At 34.8% G+C, this 19,378-nt stretch overlaps 1 protein-coding gene across 2 annotated transcripts in view; it reads right to left on the bottom strand.

The window, feature by feature from the left end:
- Nucleotides 1-19,378, bottom strand: part of RPS6KA5 (ribosomal protein S6 kinase A5) — a 70,022-nt gene that overhangs the window by 28,339 nt on the left and 22,305 nt on the right. For both annotated transcript variants that reach the window (XM_086893022.1, XM_086893023.1), the window contains 4 exons: nucleotides 18,868-19,086; nucleotides 15,286-15,401; nucleotides 14,382-14,489; nucleotides 822-905 (listed from right to left, as the gene is read on the bottom strand). In XM_086893022.1, the coding sequence (XP_086749148.1) occupies nucleotides 822-905; nucleotides 14,382-14,489; nucleotides 15,286-15,401; nucleotides 18,868-19,086 (527 nt within the window). The remainder of the gene's footprint in view (nucleotides 1-821; nucleotides 906-14,381; nucleotides 14,490-15,285; nucleotides 15,402-18,867; nucleotides 19,087-19,378) is intronic.

Below are 19,378 nucleotides of genomic sequence, written 5' to 3' on the forward strand. Positions count from 1 at the left end.
ATTCTGCTCTACTTCAAACTGCCAGATACCAGCTGTGCCCACTACAGTGCTCCCTAACTGAAGGTAAACTCAGACCAAAAGAGGCACAGAATGCATAGGGAAGGAAAAGAAAGAACTTTCCCAGGCAAAAGTCAGACTTTTTCAGTTCTTAGACAGGCTGCTATAAAAGGAAAATTATCCACAACAGAAAAACAGTCTACAGCAAAAAAAGAGATTAAATATTCCCAAAAACTTCCCAGTATAGTGAGCAATCAGAATAACTTACTTATGAATATTGTAGAATTATTTTGAAAAGTAGGGTCTTTTGTTTGTTTCAGAAATAATCTGTTAATTATTGTTGCCTTGATCCTTTTTATCAATTACTGACACTTTATTGCATAGTGAAACTTGAGTTGCAAGCCAAAGAATTTTACAATATGAGAACACTTACAACATTAATAACCTATCTCATACCTCAATAAAGAATATATTTCTCTGATCTCCAGTTTAAAATATATATCAGAATTAGCCACAAACCATTTTCCGCTCTGAATTTGCAAAGGCAAATAAGAGCCAACTAAGTTTATTGTTCCACAGCATACTTAGAACAAATTTTGAACAGAACACAAATAAGCCTTGCTATCTTTATAAATATGCCTTTTACTTCAGATCAGAAGAGGAAAATACATCAACATACAATTGAAGACACAGGAAACAATCTTAAGATAACCTTAAATAACACATAAATAAGATAACATGTCATATTTTACAAAAACCCCTCAAGCTGAGCAATATATAGACTGAAGAACTAGTTTATTTTGAGTACCAAACTTGGAACATACCTTATCATGTCCTGTGTCTCCCCCTCTTACAATATCTGGAGCCATATATTCTATCGTTCCACAGAAGGAATATGCTCTCTCATTCTAGAAAAAAAAAAATATTTACATCTAACCATTATATTATACAAATAATATGGGATAGATATGGCTAACAGTTCCAAGATGCTGGCAGCAATTCTTCTCCAAATAGCTCAGAACTTCTAGCTAAACAATATTCCATCATATGTAGAGATGCATCACATAATGCTACTACATATTTAGTCTTCTATGAAAAAATAAAATGTTGTAAGTTTGTGTTGCAGTCTAAGATAAGCACACAAAAATTAATCTACTAATATTTAGAAAATCTCTCCCACAAATCTGAATGATCTGTACATTTCAGAACTTCGCAAGATTCCCCAACTAACAGATAAACATTCTGAAGGCTGCAATACCAATACCCTAGATAACAAACAAAATTTTTCATTAAAAAGGAAATTACTTGTAAGTGGTACAATTTGACTAAATTGGATACAAGATCCTTTGAGTTCCCCGTATTTAGGAATTCATTATGACCTCTAAAAAAGTTGTTTTCTTTCACAACAAACACACATATAAAAAACAACATTCTCTCAAGAAGAGACTTGGAGAGAGACAAGACAGAGAAAGGGAAAGGCAGACAGTGTTGTAAACTTAATTTTATTCTATGCACTGAATTATTCTCTTGTTCAAAACTAAGCTGCTTTCACAGGCATGTATAATCGTTCCCTGGTAGCGATTTACCTTTGAGGTCAACATGAGGTCATGCTGTACCTTGCTAATGACGAAAGCACATGTGTTTGGGCCATGCAACATTGTTCCTCCCTTATCCTTCATGCTTCTAGCAATTTGGGGAGAGATCCTGATAGGTCCTTTAAAGAAGAGTGTTCAAAAAAGCAAATATTTCAAAAGTCAGGTTTTACATTTGTAGATTCAGGTTTGGAGTTTAAAACAGGTGCTATATAAGAGACTACACTAATGAGAAGAAGCTTCTAAAAGTAGAAATAGTGCTCTGTGCTACCCTAAGGCATAAAAATTAAACAGTCCAGCAGCATATTATTAAATGGTATTTCTTAAAATACATATACTGTGACTGGTTTTTTGGGGAAAAATTCTAAGTTCTGAATAGTCTGAGGCCTCATTTTGTTTAAATATTAACTTCTGAGACAAAACCATATAAAAATGAACTTTTCAAAATTCCACTTTCTTGTGACACAACTATTGTTTCTCTTTGATAATCTTTTCCAGTACCTGCTATCTTAAATATAGTGTGCTAGAAAGTACAAAGAAAAATGTCAGAAATTCCTAGCCCTCAATCAGAGACTCAAAACCTATTCAATCTCTTTTTTTCCTTCAGCTGGGAAGGAGGGAGGGAGGAAGGGAAAAAGAAAGGTGAAAAGGAAAAGGAAGGGGAGAAAGAAAAACTACTCTTCACTTTCTACCTCTCCAAAGAGTAAAGATAATCCAGTCAAAGTGAGGTATCAAGACAACTGTCTCAAAGCAAGGCACTCTGACTCCAATTATAGACTGACACACATTTGCCTCCATAAGATACTGTAGAAGGTCCTGACTTCAAAACAGCTGAAGTCATAAATCCAGATACTTTTTTGTTAGAAACCTTTGTTTATGTTGTGGTTTAATAAGTTACAAGCTTCATCAATTACATACAGCTGTTACTTAAAAACTACAGGTTTTAGAGTATGAAGTTTCATTAGGAACACTTTGGTAAATTTGTGACTGTTAAATACACCTCTTACAGGAAGTCACTAATAGTTACTGCTGTTAATGCACTTCATGTGGATTTAAAACCATTTTTAAACAATGTTATCTCAAATGTAATTTTCTGGTCTTTTGAGTACGCAAGACACATGCATATAGTGGAGAGAGTCCAGCAAAGAACCATAAGTATGATTAGGGGGACCTATGAGGAAAGGCCAGTAAAGCTGAGCCTGTTTCACCTGAAGAGGTGAACCTGAAATTTCAGGGAGATCTCATCAATGTACAAAAATGCCTGAAGGAAGCATGAAAAAAAGAGGGAGCAAGACTTTTCAGTGGTGCCCAGTGACAGGACCAGAGGAGGAAATACTTCTTTGTGGTACGGGTGACTGAGCGCTGGCACAGGCTGGCCATGAAGGTTGTGGAGTATCCCTTTTTGGAGATATTCAAAAGGCTTCTCGTGGGCAATCAGCTCCAGGTGACTTGTGTAAAGGGTTGGGCAAGATGACTTCCAGCAATCCCTTCCACTCTGTGATTCTGTCACAAAATGCCACTGTAGGCTATATTTCAACAGTCATTTTGAAACCACAGCCAAGTCTTATTTTGTAATGTCCTCCAAATTTACATTTCATTCAACTACATAACGTAAATCCAAATTCCAAAACCTACATTATTAACACTTCTGTGTTATGAGATGTAAGACAAGAAAGGATGCTCTTAAGAAAACAACTGAACTTGGATTACCTACAGGTGAATATTCACTGAACATGCATATCTTACAAATTTTGAGCTTATGAATTTTTTTGCTTAACATAGAATGCTCATTTTCTTCCCTGACTCAGCATGCCTGCCTTACACATTGTGGCGGTCTCCTCTGAGTTGCAGACCAGCGAGCAATTAGACACTAACAGACAGAAACAGAAGTGTGGCTAACCCATAACTAGCAAGTCAGTACAATATTGACTTTGTCTTTGAACAGGTATCATTAGGTTTGTTCCAAATCAGCAAATCAGTTCTCTAATGTTTACAGATAATCTGGAGATAGTTTTAATCCTGTAGCATGCAAGAGATGGCTATGATTTTCTTTCTTTACCACGTTCAACATCATTCCTGAATGTTTATGCAGTAACATAGCTTTTAGTAAACACAGTGGGTACTTCAAACCAGTTAGCTGCTTAAGACAGTAATAACTTGTCATGAAGCCACTGATGGAGAATTTTGTTAAGTTATTGAATAGTGAAAGATAGATACATGCACATGGACAGCCAGGCAGTTCATTTTGTTAAACCATCTTGCTATTAAATTAGAAAACCAAGTTATATTCCCTTATTACTTTTTCTTTGAGATGAGCTACAGACTGACACAGTGGCAGTCCCAATATATATCACCAGACTGTTTCAAATAAATACTGTACTGCTACACACAGGGTAGATTTATAAATTTCCCCACACCAAATACAGCAATATTAAAGAAGATAGTGCACTGCATTCTTTCCAAGTTCCTTGCTATCATTCTGACTGATCTAAGCATCCTAGCAAAATGTAACTCCTTTAACTTGCCAGGGCAGTTCGAGTACATCTCCGCATAATTTATTTTAACATCCCATTTTCCTCTTCCTTCATCAAAAAAGAAAGGGCACTGAAAAGCTTTAGTACAGAGTGTTAGAACTCTGTGACATCCAAGAGATGTGCAATACAGATTAGCATTTGTGCTGGAAATACAGCCACTTCACCAAAAAAACCCTACTTCTGAGCAGTGTCTTCTTTGCTAAGACTGTACCCCAACCTGGGCATCTGACCACAATTAGACCAATTGCAGAGATCAAAATACCTAGCTTCAAAAATCAATCAAAAGTGCTGACAGAAGGATGGCAATCTTGCACCACTATGTTCTTGATGATCTTGTGATATCATCCCTTGGGTCTGCTTTATAACCAAGGAGTGATAGGCAGGCCTTTGAAACTACCTGAAAATGTAGAAAGCATGTGTGTAAAGTTATCTCCTCAATGACAGAGAGGTCTTATGCCTTCAGAGTCACCTAATGACCTCCTTCAACAAATAAAAAAGCACATTAACAACAACAAAAAAGCAAAAGATCAAATTCCATTTTGCTGCAGACTAACCACACTCACCCCATCTACAGGAAAGGCCTGAGTGATAGAGAAACAGTCACTACTGTCATAGAAGGATATGTCTTTTAGAGCATATATCCTACCCTACAATAATAAAAAATCAGTTTCATGTTTTTTACAACATATGCAAGGGTAGGCTCAGACAGTTAAGTCTTGCAACTGCCCAACAGCTCATAACAGTATATGGGACAAGAACTGCAATTCCAGAGGAATTAGATGAGACTTCAAGACAGCCAAGGTATCACTCATACTCAACATGCTCTTAAAAGACTCACCTCTGCTGAGCTAAATTGTCTTTTTGCAGCCAGCTCTTTGGAAAAAGGGCTACTCCATTATGTCTGATTTAAGAAGGCACTGTGCTGGAAGGATGGTGTTAGTTTCCAGTGCCACAAAACTCACACAGCCCAGAAGCATTGAAAATGTCTGATTCAATATCCCAACACATCCAAAAAGGGCATGCAATCTGGGAAAAAGAATAGTGACAGCAGATTCTGGATGGGTGTTTCCCAGCACCTTAGAGGTAAAGGCCTTGCAATTCTCAGAGCAGAAGACCTGATTCCCAAGGAACTGTTACATTATATTACATTACATGTTACATTATAACTTCTTCAATAGGCAGAACATCATTGGTTCAGGGTGTCAACAAAATCAAATTAATTAACCTATGGAAATAGAGAACTGCATTACTGAAAAGTGCACATAGAGTATCTGGCTTAGAATACTGAGGCATATTCTAAGTATACTGTTCTGCACATGTGCACAATATGGGGAACATTTTCTTGTCATACAAACACTGGTTTGGCAAAATGCTTCAGACCTTAAGCAATCATGATTTTAATTCCAAAGTGTACATGCAGGTGTAGAAAGCACTCAAGTGTCTTAAGACAGTTACTTTACCATTTGAAGATGTATTATTTAACATTTAAACATACAGCCTTTGAAGTACTTCTTTAACATGATGAACTTCACTGAAACAACGTATGCCGCCACCACCACTCCAACAGTCACTTGAGTCATAAAATCTTATGGCCTATTTAATTCACAAGTCTTTGTGCAAACATTATTTAGACAGAGTATTCACTGAACCCATTCTTTTCACCATTCAAAATTAGGAGCCACTTTTCTCCAACTACTTGAAAGGTCATCTTTCAAACAGGACAGCTTTCTGTTTTCTGACTACTTGCTGTACAAATACTTTGTTCTTAACTGAGCTAGACTTACTACCTGGAACATCAAATATGACACATTCTGAAACTGTAATACTATCATATTCCTTCAAACCATGAAAGTTGACTTCTTAAATAAATTTTGTAACTTGTATAAAGTAAATAAATAAAACCAATTACTCTTCCCTAGAAGTTCTTTAACAGTGCAAGTATTCTCTAATGGGAATACCTTGCTAATAGAACAGATGGTAAGGTAGGGTAAAGTTCTACTATTTTTACAAGGAAAAAAGTAATTTGTTAAGAAATAAGCAAATTCAGACAGAAAATGTCAGAAAGTATATATAATGTGACTGCATAATTTGGTTTATAGGCCCACCCAAAGTGTTTCACAGGTTATCAGATTAAATTATTTTTTTTTTTGTCCTTTCAACAGCAACATAAAATCCATTTCTTATTCTCCACAAGTGGCTAAAGTGGTAGACCATTTCTAGGCCTGAACAGATGCCAGTGTTTGTACTGCACCAGAGAACGCTCACTGTTGCTCTTCACTTGATTAATCCAGGGAAACACACCAGAGTAAACCTACCTGCCTTAATTGCTTATACCTTGAACAAATGCTTCAAGTTCTAAGTTGTCTTTCTTCCTTTCTTAAAGGTACTTCAAAGTTCCAGGCTGCATTCATTAGACCCTCTCTGGGCTCTGTCAGTAGTATTTCAAACAGCACCCATTAGAAATGAAAAGACGTACCAAAATTTCTAGAATACAGAAATCAGTATCATCATAGCTCCTATTTTGTACAGGTGTGAGTGTATGTAACCAGTCCTGAAAGCCATAACTTACAGCTTTGCTACAAACTTAAATAGTGAAAACTTTCCCAGGATATCAACATCAGGGCCCTCAGCTTATCAACAGGCTCTACAACCTCTTTCACCAATCCTAGGGGTTAAGGCACCTCTGCTTATGACCAATTCTGACAAAATGCAGCTGAGTAACCTGTGTGGAACCTTGTCAGGGGCTCCTCCACTTACAGCTGGGAGCAGAAGTTCAGGCTCCCATTCTTGAACCTTGCATCAGAGCTGTGCTGTAGGTATGTCTGCGCTTGGCTGGGTATCTCACTGATACTGATCCACCAAAATCAAATCCTGACTTGTCCTCAAGCCTCTCTTTACAACAAACTTTTCTGTTAACCACTGGACTGGTGCCCAAGCTGGCTTTTCTGGCACTTGACTCCCTCTGATGATCTTCCACCACTGGCCAGTGAGCACATGAATCCATACTTATCATGGTCACACAGCTCACACTAATGCAGGAAGCAGTCTCCCCGTCCTGCTGCTTCCTGACAAACTAGTCAAGAACCACAGTTCCTCCATGAACAACTTACAGGACTGAAGAATTTAAGCAGTAGAAGAGCTCAGCAGTATCACATAGAGTATTTCATATATTAGCTATCAGCAAACTGGCTGTAAGCTACTGATCAAGTACTAGTTCTCTTGGTAAGCGCTTAATAAGAAAACCAGGACCATAAGATAAATCAAAAGAATGCTATCATAATTGAAAATTTACTTGGAATATATAAAGGCCACATAGAGATTCTCCTAACAAGCTGCCCTGTTGAACATTCATCCTGTTGAATGGATTTTGCATTTCAGAAAAATCACAAGTAAAGACTGAAAAGTCTGAATTCTTGGCAGAAACGGGACCTGTACCTTCAGTGAGCCTTAGAGATCATTCTAGCATAGATATTTACCTCAAAAATAAAAATGCAACAAGGAAAAAACCCATTTCCATAGAAATTATACCTGTAACATCCTTCACTGTCATTTTAATTGCCCAGAATAACAGTAATTACAGTCCTAATTTAGGAAGACATATGAAAATCGGCAGAAAGACCTCTCTCAGTTCAAAGACGTGATATAGGTTTAAAATGGGGGGGGGGAATCTTGCTTCAACAAGGTCCTTACCATACTGACTAGTTACTTGATTTTATTTTTTTTTTAAGTTTCAATTATTTTGGGAAATTTCTTGGTGACAATATCCAGATTTAACACTGACTAATTAAGCTGTCCATTTCAGAAAGCATAACTTCAACCAAAAAAATCTCTCAGCTGAAGAAGCTGTTACTTTTCTAGCTGTAAACTTCTATTCACAACCAAAACTATGACCTTTGCAGGAGACAAATGAGGAAGATCAAAAAGAAAAAAATAGTTCAGTGGTACACTAGTTAGACTGCTCTGCTGCATACAACAAAATCATAATGAAGGCTGTAACATAAAAACATAAGTTTAGACTAGAGCAAGAACAGTTGCCATAGGGCTGATCAAAGGTCCACTAGTTTGAAATGTCATTGTATGAAGAATTTTTTAAAAAGTATAGGGTCATGTGAAACCAATCGAACATCCTATCCTGGTGGCTGTTCCAACGTGAAGAAGCCAGTTATAATTCAAAATACCATATTGGTTACTATGCCTCTTGCCATTAGACTAATGATTTCTGATTCCAAAACACATATGGTAAAATGCTAGTGAATTTTTAAAGCAAGAATGAGATTTGCCTGCCAGCAGATGCCATTGGAACAGGCAATTAAAGGGGACAGCAAGGGCAGCTAAACCTTGACCTGTGTTAACCAAGAAAACTGCAACCTCTACCTCTGTGACCCCAGAACAAAAGCCAGTGGAAAGCCACACCCTCCTCTAATGTCAAGTGGAGATTCAAGAACCCTTTTCCCAGATTTTCATGACAGCTGTGTTTGCTTTTGCAGTGCAGTGCAATTGCAATTCTATAAGGAATTATTTAAACCACTTCCTGATAATAGATTTTACAGCAAATAACTAAGAGTAAAGAAAACAAAAGTCTCGATTCTGCAGACAAGAAAAATCCAGAAAAAACATATTATTGTGTGGGAGGAATACAAGTATGTACCACTGTCAACTTAGATGAACATTTTGTACTAGGTTCTTCTCAAAATTCCAATTTTTGGAAGACTTGTTTTCTAAAGCATTGTCTTTTTGAGGAAAATCAGTAGTACCAAGGAAGAACAGTACACAAAGCAAAACTTGAAAAAATAATATTTCTTCAAAAATAAGCAGAATTATAAGGTATGGAAGAGTACTAATTCTGGGAGGAGTTTTGCTAGCTGCCACCACAAGCCTTCAACAGTTATTTTTTTTAATGAAGAAAATCATACAGAATATAATTAAATCAATTAAATATTTATAGTTTCAGAGAGATCCAGATGTAAAAGGTGAAGGAGTAGGAGTAGATAATTTTGCTCAGCTGCAATACATCTGGTTCTAAATTCATTTACATTTGGCTGTGAATCTCTGGTCACTTAAGCTTCTCAGTTTTTTCCTTTGGCTGCCCAAGTTTCATGGAAGTAAGGTATTCACAGTTATTCCAAAGGAAAAAAAAATCTATGAGAAAAATGGATTAATGATAATGAAAGCATCTGCCCTCAGAAAGTAAAACAGAATCACAGTTTTTATGAGTTGACAACCAACCTAATATCCAATAGAAGACTGAACACAGAGATTGTTGTTTCTCCTCAAAACAGGATTATCTTTTTTTAATGGTATTTTACAATAGGCAAACAGTATACTTAAAGCAGTCGTTGTAAGAAATCATGATCTGTTTTGCAAAAATTCTTAAAAGCACTTTAATATTTTGGCATCAAAGTCTGGATATAAACTATATTATGCTCTCATCTGCTGCATTACTGGTCCTTGCTGAAAAAGCACTATCTTCTTTGTGATAAGGACTGGAAAGGAAAACCTCTTGGACAAAGGCTCAGTCAACTGATCATTGATCATCTGGTTTTGCAATTAAATTAGTCCAGCTCAGTGATGTGCCTTTCGAGTGTTTTGTATGTTCTTAATATTCAATTTCAGGACAGTTAAACCTGAGCCAACTGAAGCACCCCAAACAAAGCAAAAAATTTTTGCCATTGTTTCATTTCTTTTTACCAAACTTATTATCCAGACAGATCTATATAACCAATATTAACTTCTATGGACTAATTTCACTATTCAGTTTACTCTTGCTTTTTTATTGTTGAAATGTAAATCTACTTTTTATAACTGTGTTTGTTATGTTTACATCACTGAACAATCCTTTAACTAAAACAAGCATATGTAGGAAATCATCCGAAGTACAGACTATTTTACTGATTTTTGCAAGAGAATGATCAGTGTTGGAGAATACACTGTCTAATTGCAATGATAAGACATTATCACTTTAACTGGACAACTATAAAGGATCTTTTAAAGTTAAATGCACAACTAATCTACTATGTCATTCACTTGAGATGACAGTTACTAAAGCACTAAATGAGTCAAGTTGTAGTCACTTCTGTTTTGGACTACCTTTAAACTGCACTACTAAGAATGCGTACAAATCTCTTCCTAGTTCATCTACCAAAACCCACAGCAGACTAGCCTCCATTTAATCATTTTTCCTCCAATGAAATGTTTCTTTCCAGAAAAGAATGTTTACTCTAACATCAAATAAATGAAAACAAACAATTCAACAGCAGAAGGTATTTGAATTATAACTAAATTTGCAACTCTCATCAAGAGATTTTCAGATGAAGAAACAACAATGTATACGAACTATTCATTCTAAACATCACAGACATCCATCCAGCTGTCTTAGGTTTCAATTCAATCATGCCTCATACTGAATATCCATTTTCATATTTATTACTACGGCATTTGTATGCTCACAGACACTGTTTCAAGACTGACAACATTCAGTATTTACTATCTAACTTCTTTGCTTTGTTAAGCAAACAAAAAAGCTTCAGAAAAGACTTAAGCTAGTGCAAAATATGTGTACGAATGCAGAAGAATTGAGCACTTCACTATACTCTGGAAGAAAGTGTACTTTACTGGATTTAATTAAGAAGAAAAACATTAATTATTATGCATGGTCAAATAGATCATTTTTTACATTAATTCAATGCAAGTGTTCATATTATTTTTCTTAAGACAAAAAGATCTTTGTGTTTACTAAAATATGATTTTTAGTGTAGTTACAAAACTAAAGGCAATGTGAGGGGAAAGAAGGATTTTAAAAAATGAAATAGCACTTTATCAATACACATCAAAATTAAGACCAAACCTGATGACTAGATTAAATTGACATTGACCATATCAAAACAATTCCAGCATAGAAGTGGAGCTATTAGTGAGATAAAAAGATAAAAATATCTAAGCTACAAGTCCACGAGTAACACACAAGAAATATGATGGAAAAAAAAACCCAAACCAACAACTTAGGAGTTCTGGGGTTTTTAAAGATAAATGTATTACAAATGGAAAAAAACCAAAAGCAAAACAAACCAAACCAAAAAAACCCCCAAGCACCGACAACAAAGAAACAAACCACACACACACAAAAAAAAAACCACCAACAAACAAACAAACAAACAAAAACTTGAAGTGATTTCATTTGTGAAATCAGCACAAATAGTGCTGTAGAAGTTTCTAGTTCTACCAATCCTCTGTGTCCCCAATAATAACTTATATTAATGTAATGTGCAAATGTAGTTTGAAACCCAGGTAGACAAACACTAGACTGAGACACACAAAAACATAAGGATAAAATTGTCTTTTTTTACCCCAATTTTGTTTACAGTTCAGTTGAGATTTAAAAATCATACACACTAGTCTTAAATTCATCACAGAGTTAAGAATACAAATACCGTAAAAAGTAACACTAAACCTCTTCCCATCTCTAAATCTCTTACCTAATTCCATTCTGTGGTTAGCCTAGTAAAACTGTGGGTCCTCATGAGCTTTTGAATAGTTTGTATCAGAACTAATTTCATACTTAAATACCTTCTAATACTGACTTACCCTATGAGAAATCCTTTTTACTTAACTGTTTTATTCTAGTCAGGTTATTTCTTCTCTTTGCATATAAATAAAAGCATATTGCTTAATTTTAAAGAAAAACAAAGGCAACACTACTGTTGATTTAGTTGTAAAAGACAAATTTCAGGTTTTAGTAAAGAAGTACCATAAAATACTTTAAAGCTCTTAAAACTGCACTGCTTTAACTTGGATGTTTAATTCTTGCATGCTACTTTCACAAAGTAACTGTAAAACAGGAAGAATATTTGACAATGCACTCTTCACATATGCTTCAGTAGCTGCATGGCAGAAATCAATAGGATTCTCTTATCCTACAGTCACAGGCATTTGATTCTTTCACTCAAAGAGTGCTTAAGGAAAAGCAGCTTCCCACCTCTCCACTGTAGAATAGTCAATCTGCTGCAATTATCATATCGCTGTTTGATTCATTATGTGCCCAAGTACATGGAAATCTTTAACAGTCATCAGATTATAGCAGAGATAATAAAAACATTGCATCATTATGTTTTCTAGCAAGAATCACTAACTACAAAACTATCCAAAATTCATAAATATATGGTAAATAATTTCTCTCTAATAATATAGTACATACCTTTACTATGATAATTTTTATATGTTTTTAATAATCTAAATACAACTTGTTTCAGACAGTCACTCCAAAGATGGGGTTACTAGAATAAATTCCACTTGCTTAAGTATGCATTTCTAATGGCAAAGTTCTTACAAGAAGCAGGAAAGACATGTGAAGAAAGGGAGAGAAAGGAAAATACACTGTTCTGACTAAATTGCAAATGCTACACCTTTATCTGACTTACACAGTTGTGTAATTTTTAAATAAAGTGCTACCCTAGAGAGCATGAAAACAGCTATACAGGCAAATTCTACCTGTTGTAAGTACGTTGTTTCAGAAGTGTAAGTATCAATTGTAAAGAATTTTAAGTGCTCTAGTAGTAGCTTGATTATCTACAGAAAATACAATATGAAAGGTCCATTTCTATGTGTACATGGGTAATTTTAATCATGTGTCAGTTCAGTAGCTAAATTATAATAGCACACATGAAAAGTTTCATCAAATGCAGGCCATTTCTTAGATTTTGAAAGCAAACAAAGTCAATTGGAATTACTTTTTTGTTAAAAGAGACATGAGAAATGTTGAGATTTTATTACAAGGAAGACAAATATAAAATGTGAAAGAGAATAAAAGAAAAAATATAGTTAAATTAACACATTCCCAAGGTCTGCACTAAAACCAGAATGGATTAGTCTGAAGAGCCAACATTAAATGAGCAAGGAGCAAGATGGCTTTATTTAATGACCGGAGAAAGAGGAATCCAATTCAGAGTGTGGAGAAAGCAAACATGTATCTCTGATGCCTATCCAAGTCTTCGACTCTCCTTGCACTGCTTGTAAATGATGTGCTGAAGGTGAGCACATATGATATGTACTTCTCAAAAAAAAAACTGGTTTGAGACATTAAGGTTCTGATTCATTGTAACATTCTTAAAACAGTGAAGATTTAGGCTTCATTCAACTTTGGCTCAGAGGCTGTTCCTTTTCTCACCTCTCAGTGCAGTAATACCAGCACTTGGACTTTGTCTCTTGTGTCTAGCACAGTTCTTACAGCTCTAACAGGTCCCACTCTCCCTAGCCACACCTTTTACTATCATTCTTTCCTGATGAAAACTGCATCTCTCTGTACTTACTCTCTGGCACTGGTGTGGCAATCAGCTGCTAATCCCTTCTCATACCAGTTTAACCTCCTCTTGGTTTTGTGCTGTAACTTAGAAGGAATATACTGACATTATCTCTACTACCCCCTGCTTCAGAAAGTAAAATTTAGTACCTTTAAAAACGGTCCCTCCTAAATCCTACCATTTGAAATGCAAATATTCTAGAGGAAACTACCAGCTATCTATTTTTACAAAATCCTTCAGATGCTTCTAACAAAGACTTTTAGATCTACAGTCCCAGATTTCAATACCTGTGATAGCTAATGTGAAAACCAAAAAACATCCATTTTAAAATTTTCTCAGAAGTAAAATCCTGCACAGTTTTGACTCTGAAATCTAAAAAACCTATTTGGAGATAGAACTGTACCTTACAAATAATTAACAGCTAACATCAATAGTCAGACATCACTGCGTTAGGTACTATGTACTTACTTAGTAAGAGATAAGCTTTTATCCTAAAAGCTTGTAATTAAGCTTATTAAAAGTGACACAAAGACATGAGAAAAAGACAAGATAATAATACATTAATTATTATTAGCATAAAGAAGAGTCATAGCATACCATTTGCCTAGTCATTGCAAAGAATAAGCACAGTCAAGTTTTTTTTTTTAAAAAAGCGTCTGAAAATGAAAACATAAGTGACTTTTCAGACTTAAGCAGGTCTTTCCCTTTTCATGTCAAGGGCAGCAGAAAAAAGTGTGAAAGCTTTTTGGGAAAAACTAGAACAAAGATCTATGACAACACTGGCAGGCCTAAAACCAATAAACTGGAAGCTCAAAACCTAGCAACAAAGACAACTAGATTTTGTTCTATGATGTAGGAGTCTGGAATGCAGGTTTTCCACCCTTCTCAAATGTGCTTTGGATTTCAATGAGACTTTGTCATCTTGCTCAATTCTGTCCACACTTACTGGAGAGCCAAATACTCACCTCATCAGTAAGAAACTCCTTACTTAAACCAAAGTCTGTCAGCACCACATGACCATCAGAATCGAGGAGAATATTCTCAAGTTTTATATCTCGATATATAATCCCCAACTGCAAACAGAATATAAGAAAAAGTATTTCCACATAGTGTAACCACATCAAGATGTTGCTGAATGTTTTTAAATATAAAGCCACCGAAATTCACATTATTAAGGTAATCTGACACATGAAAGTTGCACCTCAAAAAAGACAATTTTTAAAAGCTTTTGAAGAAATAACTTTAAAATTACATTAAAGATTTCAGAAATTACACTGTGCTTTCCTTTGAAGGACATACTGTGTTCCTTGAATCTAAAAGTAACCAAATACTTGCTGTTGAGTGCAAAACTCAATTCTGCTTTCATTAAGAATGAAAATGGATGCTTCTGTTATATGGTCTAGATATAGACCATACATACATGCATGTTTTGTAGTAATCTACAAATCTACTTATTACTTCTGAGAACTATAACACTTTTTATATCTATGGTTGTGCTAGAATGCTACTACTACATTTGTGTAGAAACAAGGATAACTGGACAATATAACCCAAAACTTGTTCATGTTCACTACAAATTAGTTTTAGTGACATACATGATTTCACATGGATTACGAAAAATGAACAAATCATTTGTAAATAACACTACTCTTCAGCCTGCAGACAAAAATTTGTGGCCTTAAACTGATGCAGGGGAGACACTTCATTGGGTACTATTTCTAATTTTGCAACTAATGTCCCATTGCTAAATAAAGTTACTTACAATTTAAAAGAATCTAAACTAATTGTTCCCCTTACTAAGTTTATATGATACAAAAAGAATACAGCTGTTAAGACCTCAAAATCAGCACCGAAATCAAGTTATTTTACCTTGTGGAGATGTTCAAGTGCCAAAACGATTTCTCCAATGTATATTTGCACCTCATTTTCTGAGAATCTCTCTCTGTGTGAAAGATGAGTAAACAATTCTCCTCCATTTATATAGTCTAAAAAATAGAACACAGAACCTTAAAATTTCACTTTCTGAGAATTTTATTTTCTTATTGGAATATTATTAGGTACTTTGTAAGCTATTTAGTAACACATTCTACTGTCGGATGCTTTTCCTTAATTGTAATTCACTAGTATTTCATCATGCTGTACAATACTCAGTTTCTTTCTTAGAGGACTGAAAAATTAACAAGACCCACTTTTAAATAAGCAGCAAAACCATAAAATAAGCCCCAGCTATTCCTAAATTATAAAGACTTTTTTTTCCCCACAAACTCAGCCTTTTAGTATTTAGCAATATGAAAAGTAAGAAGTACAAACGATGTCTACAAACAGAACCCTTGTAGACACTTATGAAATACTCTGATGAGCAACAAGGCAGACTGACACAAAGAAAAGCAATTCAGAAAACAGGTATTAGGGGAAATAATCAACTATGGACAATTTTCCCTTCACAAGGGAAACCTTGATGGCAAAACTTACTGTAGGAGATTATTTCTACATAGATTCACTCATGGAAACCACACTTTCATTCTTTGCAGGCTATGACACAAGGATTTTCCCACAGTAAGGGAGAGGAAAAAAAAATTATTACAACAGAGCTCCACTGTATCACAAACGTATTTTAGATGTAGAGCTGTTTATGATAGTGTACATTACAGCCATTGGTTTGCAACCTCACAGCCCCCATTATTGTATTTGAGGTCTACATACACAGAGCAAGGAACATGCCCCACAAAATCTTACTCAGTATTTTCTTGAATATTGTTTTTATAGATTTGTTGGTATAAAACACAAATCCACAAAAGGGGTCCAATCCTATTCTAAGTCAATACTTTGCAGGAGAAAGCATATATACAAATTACACACATTATGATCTCTCTCCACTTTTCTGTTCTCCAGTCCTCTCTTTGGAAAGGGCTATTAGTGGAACCAAACAACGTGAGAAGGATTATTTATCCAGACTAGTAAGAAAATGAAAAAGATTTAATATAGTATAAATAAGCCACATTTTACAATTGCTTCCTTCTTCTAAAAAAACTTCAGCACATAGAAAAAGGTAACAGAAACAAATACTTGAAAAATTTCTAGCCAGGACTGCTAACTTAGTACAAGGTAAGCATTGAATTGCCATTGAATTGTTCTAAGGACTGTGACAGATGCAAACCAGAGCTGCCACAGGAGTGGCACAACAAGCTTAATTCTATCCAGGTTGTAACACTAACCACAGCCCAATGAAACAATCAGCCTTCAAATTCTTGGTGAGAGATCAAATGCATTACTGACACAATGGAAAAAAAATCCTGGTTACTTCAGTATAGACTCCACCTGACAGTTCAGATTCTTTAGCTATTTTTTTCAAGTATTAGTTAACCTTGTGTGACAAGTTCTGTATAGAACTGATGGTACTCACATGGATACAACATTTTGTTCATTCCATACAGTTTAAAACCAAGATAAAAACTGGAATTAACTCCCAACTTTGTTTTCTGGAAATCTAGCAGAAAAATGCAGCTGCATGTCTATACTCGATTCAATCTAAATTCATATAGCTATGTACTCTGACAGCATGAAGAACTGTACTAAATATTGCACTGAGGCTCCAATTCTAAAACCTCTAAAAACTAAACTTGCAGGTAGCTTGCACACCAAGTTTAGCCAAGTACAAAAACAAGACAAATGCTGGTTTTCCCCAAAATCCAGAAGCCTCTGAAACACTTTAATTTCAAAACTAAATTGAAGTGACTTACACAGAGTTACATAATAAGACATGGAAATCTTGTAACAAACAAGTTTGGATTTTTCCCCCTCAGGGAGGGTGTGAAGCCCAGTTGATTTATAAAGTAGCTTTACATCATGTTAAGGGGGAGAAATTTTCACTGTTACAGAAAGTCATTAAAATAAGATTTTAAACTAATTATTCCTACTTTCTGCCAAACACTAAGGAAAAAAGGACCTTTCTGGCCCCAACAGATATGCTGAGTATGGATGTAGAACTTAAAAAAACTTATAAGAATTTATAAAAAAGAAAAAGCCAAAACAAAAGACTGTAATTGTATCTTAGCTATGAACTTCTCACTTCAACACTGCACTATAGCGGACATGTGCCCCTTCTGCATTATCTGCTACACAGCATTCTTCAGAACTACTGGGCTTGCTCCTTTTTAACTCTTATGAGAATATAATATCAAGCTTTTAATTTTCTTTCATACAGGAAGCTTTTATGGCCTTCTAATTATGTTTATTTCCCAAACTACCCCCTACTATGTATTTATTTTTAGGCAACTATCACAGGGTTTCCCCTCTTTTTTTAAAAAAAAATATTTCTAACAGGATCTAAAGTGCATTTTAGTAAAAAGTTTCATTTATTTCATTTTATTTCATTTATTCTTTCAAATTTTTCCAAATTATAAGTCAATAACTTTAAATCCAATTTAAGTTTCAAAACCTTAATTATTAACAGTTACTATCAAGAAATCACAAAGCTATCAATATATTTCTAACTATTTATTTGTGACAATCTTTTATGTATTTCTTTAATGTTCTAGTAAGAGGAATTTGCAAGAAACTATATTACAATTTTCAACTCTCATTTTCAAATGGAGTCTAGTGAATAGTCCATTTCAGTTCTAAATGTTTATTATTTCACTCTAGTACATGAAACTAAGGTATGTGCATGAAACACCTTTCTAAAAATTGACAGCTAGAGGTGTAGATTCATTTAATCTTAATAAAGTTTTACTAATTTGATTTAAATCATATTGTTAGTAAAGGTTAAAAAAAATGAGTTATGGATAAAATGGAATGCAGAACTTGTACTTCAATTAAAGAACAATTTACTTCCTCAAACATTTCACTAGACAAGTGTATCATAAGACCAAGCCTTAAATCAATCATTCAATTTACAATTCTTTTAAAATACTCTTAGTAACAAGATTTTAAAAATTGCTGATAATTTTCTTACAAATACACCTTATACAGCAAACATTAATTTGCTGCTACTTTGAAAGGTAGAAATACTTCTAAAATTAGAGAAGTACCAAGTGTTATGAGCAAGCTCTACTTTCAGCACGGAAATGTATGATTTTTGGACTGTCTCTTAACACTCAAAAATTGAAACATGCAGGTATCTCAAATACCCAGAGATCAAATTATCTCATAACAAAATGTTTAACAAAGCAAATGTTTCCAGGTCATAATGAATATTCACATACATTTTTTGCTGCATATAAGTCACAGATAACCATTACTCTGTCAAAGTCAGAGTAGCATACTCAAGCTCAAACAGGAAAACCACAAACACAGACACTGTCGAAGATGAAGTTTTACTTCCTATGCTTTCTCATGCAATCTCCAAACATACTGTACATTAGACCACATAAAAAAAACCTTACAAAGCACTGAGATAAAAGTGTTTTTTCTTTTTTATTCGTAAGAACTTGAATCCTGAAGAGTACTCACCTAAAATGAGATGAAGCTTTGTATCTGTCTGGAAGGCATAATGTAATGTGACCAAAAATGGTGATTGCCTAATGTGCTCCAAGACTTGTCGTTCTGTTCTTGTGTGCTCAGTTGTTTTGGCTTTTTGAACTATTGTTGCTTTCTTCAGTACTTTCATGGCATACAATTTTCCAGCATCATGGCCGCTTACTTTCCTCACTAGGAATACTTTTCCATAGGCTTAAAAATTAGGGAGGAAAAAAACCCAAAAACAAAGAAAAGAAAAAAAGAGACAAAAAACACAAGTTACCTACTTGTACTACAGATCTGGCTGATGCCATTATTACTTGCAACTACTCATTGTTATGGCAGACGGTAATCACTCAGGCTAAAAATCTACTAAAACACTTTTCCTCTTTCAGATTGACCATTTCGGAGCAAAATTTCAAACAAATGAGCTTCACAACTGAACATTGCAGGAGCAGGAAAAGCAATTGAACTACTTCAGTATTTAAAAACAATTTTAAAAGCG

This window comes from Cyanistes caeruleus, chromosome 6 (assembly GCF_971803275.1).
Source record: "Cyanistes caeruleus chromosome 6, bCyaCae1.hap1.1, whole genome shotgun sequence".
Lineage (NCBI taxonomy): Eukaryota > Metazoa > Chordata > Aves > Passeriformes > Paridae > Cyanistes > Cyanistes caeruleus.